At 52.0% G+C, this 6463-nt stretch overlaps 2 protein-coding genes across 2 annotated transcripts; both read left to right on the top strand.

Annotated features, from left to right (window-relative positions):
• Window positions 1-746: 746 nt before the first annotated feature.
• Window positions 747-1482, top strand: PpBr36_07837 (uncharacterized protein; the record flags this gene model as incomplete). Its single annotated transcript, XM_029894971.1, has 2 exons — window positions 747-798; window positions 842-1482. 2 exons carry the CDS (start codon window positions 747-749, stop codon window positions 1480-1482), a joined length of 693 nt encoding a protein of 230 aa, XP_029748610.1.
• A 1626-nt stretch (window positions 1483-3108) lies between these two features.
• PpBr36_07836 (uncharacterized protein) lies at window positions 3109-5486 on the top strand (the record flags this gene model as incomplete). The annotated part of the gene is made up of 2 exons (XM_029894970.1): window positions 3109-4192; window positions 4279-5486. The coding sequence occupies 2 exons, from the start codon at window positions 3109-3111 to the stop codon at window positions 5484-5486; spliced, it is 2292 nt and encodes a 763-aa protein (XP_029748609.1).
• Window positions 5487-6463: the final 977 nt, after the last annotated feature.

Here is a 6463-nt window from a genome sequence, read left to right as displayed (position 1 = left end):
AAAAAAAAAAAAAACTATCGCTCACCAAAATCGGCCTGCTAACCGCCTTGATCCCCATCCCCAACCCATTTAGCACCCTAACAGCAAGCAGCAAACCCCCACCACCTCACACACGCCGCCGCCAGGCTCGTGGCGAGGTCTATTTCGATGTCCGCCCAGGACTGGTTTTGGAAGCAAGCATTCTGTGCTCCATATATCAAGGTCAAATCGAATTGCACCCCTAGATCAGCCCAACGAGAGACGTGGAGCAAGACGCCAGCATAACTCTTGTCGTTATCCGGAAGCACTCTGCATGCTGACGAAGGAATCAGCCCGGTTGAACGTCGCTTGGCCATGACAAGTCCACTGAAACTTCTCCACGGCAGGGAGAGAATAAAGGGGTGGTAACCGCACAAGACTTGCCTGTTCGCACGTCATTCATTCCGTTAAGCCAATATACGCGAACCATCAGCGACACCACTATTTCCGCTTTGAGATTCTGGTTGGCCATTTATCCCCAACTCGACATACTGTAATTAGTTTGGATTTCTATGCTTTACAACCATAAGCCATGTTTCTACCCTTTGAGCGCCCAGAGGCTACGTGGACTGGATACAAAAGGAGCTTCGGCCAGACCTATCTAATCCAAGTTCGTACAAGCAGCAAAAGAAATGCCTTCGCAGCCAAGCACAGAGCCGCAGTCGGGGTGGTTTGCTGAGGAAGTTTACGCCACTGAATAAAATAGAGGAGCTTGTGAACGCATATATATGGTGACAAAGAAAAAATTTGACATCGATGCCATCGACTTTGATTTGACAAGTTGTAGCGCCTCTCGGAAAACCTCTCCACTGCACATGGGCAGTGGTTGAAGAGAAATCGGACATAATTAGACTCACAGTAGCAAGTGCTTCGAGTCTAGAGCACTGTGACTCAAACCACTTGTTGCCATTGCTCCGGCGTGCCACACAAGTAACCAAAAGGTTTTCGATATTTTTCTGGAAAGCAAGGTGTGCTTCATTGATGCTGATGGGTCAGTGTCAGTGGTCGACCATCGTGGAACGTCTGCGTACACTTGTGCCAGGACAAGAAGGGAAGTGTGCGTGTCGCCAAACTACTGATGCAGTACGCACAAAGGTTGGTTTGCCCAATGCCACTAAAGAATTGGCAACAACAGCGGGCTCCCGCGCCGACGTCCACCTGCTTCCGGCGGTGGACCACGCCTGGACACCGTCCCTTTCGTCACAGTCGAGAACGAAAATGAAGAAATGGCCCAATCCTTGTTGGCAGTCGGCGCCTGCACGAATCTACTTGAAAATCATGCAAAAGCAGCACTGTACGTTACTTGCTAGGGGGGATCAGCCAGTGGTGAGGCAGTTGCTCTTGCCGAAGAATAGCCCTGCCGATCCGAACGCCCCAGGGCCGGGCCTATGCAAGCCGCTGATGGGCGAATTGCAAAACAGGCCCAGCATTGCGGTCAAGGTGCCTCTGACCCGAATGCTGTAGAGGCCGTGGCGGAACCAAATAGAGCCGATGGAACGGTCGAACGGCTCTCATGGTTGCCAAGCAGTCGAGCTTCATGTCCCAACTAGTGAGAATGATGCAAGAAGCAGCAGCCGTGGTCAGTAGAACCAAATCATCCCTGCGTCGACAGCCGAACTCGTGTGGTGAGAAGGTCTCAAACTACAGGTTGGCGTGGACTGGGCGTAGGCAACAGAGTAAAAGCAGGACCAAGGTTGGATAAAATGAATCAGGTTCTGGCGCGCGTCGTTGCAAGACTCGGCGCGGCTAACGTCATCATCATATATTTTTGTTGAGTTTTGCTTGATCTCTCTGTAGCTTTGTACGAGTAGATGTTCTGCGGTGACTATCTAACAGGCAGTCAACTAATGGCGAAGGAGTGGTGTCGGATTAAGTGAGCAACCCAATGACCAAGTACGACCAATTGCTCCTCCCATTGTCGGACACTTTGTACCAATAACTGACGCCCGTCACGTGCCCTCGGGAAGCGGATCATAACTGAAACAAGGCTGAGTCACGTGATGATATGCTGACCTAACCAACGGTCCAGCTACAGCTCCTTGACGAAGCTGGAGAAGGTGAACAACGGCCAGTCGAGCTCACTGTGTCAAGTCAGTACGCGATTGTCAAGGGAGAAAAGGGAATAAAACAGAAAACCAAACCAAAAAAAAGAGATCGGTATTCTTCGCCACTAATATCTATCTGCAAAGTCACTCAGCATACCGTTCCTTGACACATTCATTTATATCAAGGTTAGTTAGAGCATAAACCCGTTCCTTTCAATATCGGCAGCTTGGAGGTCGCCCCACCCGGTGCCCAATCTGGCTCGCGTCTGCAAGGCCGGCCAGGCCAACTGGGACCGACGGAGCACAGCCATCCAATCCGCAGCAGCACAGCACAGCACAGCACAGTCTAGCCAGGCAGGCTTTTTGCTTCGATCGCAATCCCAAGCCCAAATCCCACCCCCGTGGCTAGATTGACTACCCAAGCACTGCCTTGCGTTGTCTTTGAGTTTCCTTGTCTTGCCGCAACATCAAGACAAAAAATCAATAACTCGACTTGCTAACCCACCATTGGCTGAATCACCCGACACAGAACTTGCACCACCGTACATCCAAATCTCAACAACTTGACGCACTGCGGCAGGTGAGCCAAAGGACACACCACCTACCGCTTTCGAAACCCCAGGCGCACCAAAGTCCATCTAGACCGCGTCGACTGATTCTCTGGATCTTTCCGCCCTCGATACAAGCAGGCTAGCAGTTGCCCAGCTAGCCGCTCCGACAAGCGAGTCGTTCGTTGATGGAGCGCTTGTGAAGCCGACAACCAACGACCGCGGGTGTGAGCAACGTGCGCAGGAACCGAGCCGATCCTGGACTGCGAACAACCGTCCCTCCCTCTTCGCGCGCATCTCCGTCCATGTCGAACGATCCGAGCCCATGCTTCCCCGTCGCCAACAATCCTTTCGATTTAGAGAAAGATTTGCTACTTGTGCGGATTGAAGCTCGCGTCTTCGCTCGAACTGGCGCAAACCATCTCCATCATCTCACCCGCCTCCCCTCCCGCCAGGGCTCAGCTGTTGCTCCACATCTCAACATCAATCCTACCTAGATGGCCGGCGGGCCTAGGTATCAGCAGCAGTCGACTGGGCCAATATTTTATCAACAAAACGCGCCGAACTCGACTATACAGAACGCCCACCTCTTGCAATCTCTCCTTAACAACTTCGTCGCCTCCCTCCCGCCGTCGCCGACACGATCCCCAAACCGCGCCGGCTCCCCGAGCCAGACCCCTCAAGGCATGTACAACCACAATCAACAGCAGGGACATAACCCTCGGCTGAACAACAACCAGCCAGGCCGGGGGATGCCGATGCACTACAACTTCCAGCAACAATCGGCCCTTCAACACCAGTCTCACGCCCAGCACCACCCCAGTCTCCAGCAGGAGCACTCGGGTCAATCGAACAACTCTGGCGCTATAGGACACCACTCAAACTATTCTAGCGGTATTCTGGCCACTGCGAGCCCGTTCTCGGCCAACCTACCCAATGGTCACAACTCGGTAACGAGGGGCGGCCAGGCACAGCCCATTACAGAACACTGGGCTGAGCAGTTGCGCCTGCACGAGTTGTCAAAGCGAGCCCATGCTACCATGCACGATGAGGGGCAACCGCACTACTACGCCAGAACAAAGGCAAGTGACAACAGGGTCGCGCCCTCAGCCGCCGGTGCCGACGGGACTGCTGCCGAGGGGGAAACGGAGGATAGGAGACGGCCAGTCCCTGCAAAACCACAGGAAAAGCAACTGTGGAAGAACTTGGATTTGAGCGGGCAACAGATCAGGAGCCTCTCCATGAGCCTGTTCAAGTACAAGTTCTTGCAGGAATTATACATCTGCTCAAACAGGCTCGACACACTGACTCCGGCCATTGGCGAACTGCGTCAATTGCGCATCCTCGACGCATCGCACAACATGCTCAAAGACCTGCCCCCGGAGATTGGCATGTGCACGTCGCTGAAGCAGCTGCTTCTTTTCAACAACCAGATACACACACTTCCACATGAGGTCGGGTCTTTACATCACTTGGAACAGCTTGGAATTGAAGGCAACCCGTTAGACCCCGAAATCATGAACGTGATCAAGGAAAAGGGCACGGCTGTGCTCATCAAGGATCTGCTCGAGAAACAACCTGGTAAGTCCCTCTTCGTGCTTGTCTAGAGCTAGTCAACACACATGTCAATTTTTGTCGTGCTAATCCGTTCCCTCTTTGCGCCACAGTTCCTATGCCCCCCCTACCGCGGAAGCCAATAACGATACAAGAAGATGTCTCTTCGTCCCTAGAACGGATAAAGGTGTTTTCTTGGAATATTCTTTGCGAGCGATATGCGACCGAGAACATGTACGGCTATACCCCATCCGGAGCGTTGCAGTGGGAGTACCGTAGGAGAAAGATTTACCAAGAGATCGAAGAGCGCGACGCAGACTTTCTGTGTCTGCAGGAAGTCACAACGGAAGCTTTCCGGGAGGACTTCAGCCCCGAGCTGGCAAAGCTAGACTACAAGGGCATACACTTCCCCCGCACCAAGGCGAAGCTCATGAGCGACAGGCAAAGCCTGCAGGTTGACGGTTGCGCAATCTTCTACAAGAACAGCAAGTTCATCTTGCTTGACAAGCAAGTGATTGAACCGCAGAGTATCGCCATCAACAGAGCCGACATGAAATCCCAGACCGATATCTTCAACCGCGTCATGCCAAAAGACAATATCGCGGTGCTGGGATTCTTCGAGAGCCGCAGGACGGGTGCCAGGATGATAGTCGCAAACGCACACCTGGCGTGGGAGGGTACCCTGGCCGACGTCAAAATCGTCCAGACGGCCATCATCATGGAACAGATCACCAAGTACGCGGCCAAATACACCAATTGGCCTGCTTGTGCAGACAAGAAGATGATTCGACTACCCAGCTCGGACGAAGGCGACAACAAAGACGAGGTCCTCGTCGAGCCGGCGCCGTCTCAAGAGTATCGCAACAACACGGACATTCCGTTGTTTGTATGCGGCGACTACAATTCCACTTTGGACAGCGGTGTCGTGGAATTGCTGTCCAAGGGCCGTTTGGCACCGGACCACCCTGAGCTCGCAGGCCACGAGTACGGCATCTTCACGCGCGATGGCATCGAGCACCCTTTTAGCCTGCGCTCTGCGTACGTGCACCTTGCCAACACGCCAGACGATTTGCCCTTCACCAATTATGTGCCAGACTTTGCCAATGTCATTGACTACATCTGGTACTCGTCCAACAACCTTGAGGTGGTGGAGCTGCTCGGGCCGCCCGACTTGCAACATCTTAAGCGTGTGCCTGGTTTCCCCAACTATCACTTCCCGGCCGACCACATCCAGATCATGGCAGAGTTTGTCATCAAGGCAAGGAAGGACAAGAAGAGCGGCGGCGGAGGTGGCGGTGGACAAGGATCATCTGGGGCGTAGTGGCGTCGTTGATGTGCTTTTTGCTCACTGGTTGACCCCTCGCCCCCCGCCCTTTTCGGTTCGTATTATGTTGCGTCTTGACGTTTTGCTTGTCTGGGTTTATCCTTTCGTTTCGTTTTCTCTGTCTTTGTGTTTTGTATGTTTTTCTCTCTTTTCTTTATCAAATCTCGATTTTTTTTTCCGTCTTTCGTCCCATTTTCGATTTTGGATCTGGTCTTATAAGGAAAGGAAGGAAGGAAGGAAAGGAAAGGAAAGGAAAGGAAAAGGGCGGCTCTCACAGCAAATGTCTACTTGTAGGTAGCTTTTGTCCGGTCTGTTTTTTTTTTTCTTGGTTTCCCAGTCTTTGTGGGGAGTCCATTTCCGCTCGTGTCAAGCGCTTTCATTGTCGAGAAACTCTCCATGCTCTCCCGATCCAGTCCAAAGGATGATGAAAGATGAACAGAAAGAGAAAAGAAGAGAAGAAAAAAAGAGAAAAGGAATTCAAATAAAACCGACTCTTTCATGTGATTGTTTTTGGGGCTACTTGAGTCGGAGTAACCGTCTGCCCCGAAACCTTGCCTTGCCAAAAGAGCTACTGTTTACTAGTCTTTCTTTTTTGATGATCCAATATATCGGTGGGATATCTAGAGATACTGTGGGCAAGGCCGGGTTTTTCTTTGTTCACTGTTGTACTTTTTTTTCTGCTCTTGTGTTGGTATACGCTGTTTGCCACACTCTTCGCTCATGATCCGTCATTGGGTGTTTTTTGTGCAAGACCGGGAAGGAGCTGAGGAATGGCCAATGGCAAGCCTCGGCCGCCCCGTGAGGTTTGGAGGCTTTGTTTTTTTCGGTTCCCCGCGGCCTGATGATTTCCCCTTTTTTTTTAGCACCCTGGGAAAACGTGTTAGTGCAAGAGTCCGGATGAGGTACAGGTTGGGGGAATCGGGGATGGGGTTTTGTAACGGAAATTCATTGGTAGTTGTTGACGACAAAAAAAA

This window comes from Pyricularia pennisetigena, chromosome 1 (genome assembly GCF_004337985.1).
Source record: "Pyricularia pennisetigena strain Br36 chromosome 1, whole genome shotgun sequence".
NCBI classification, from domain to species: Eukaryota; Fungi; Ascomycota; class Sordariomycetes; order Magnaporthales; family Pyriculariaceae; genus Pyricularia; species Pyricularia pennisetigena.
The sequence above is the reverse complement of the archived record's forward strand: the minus strand, read 5'-3'. Positions and strand labels throughout refer to the sequence as shown.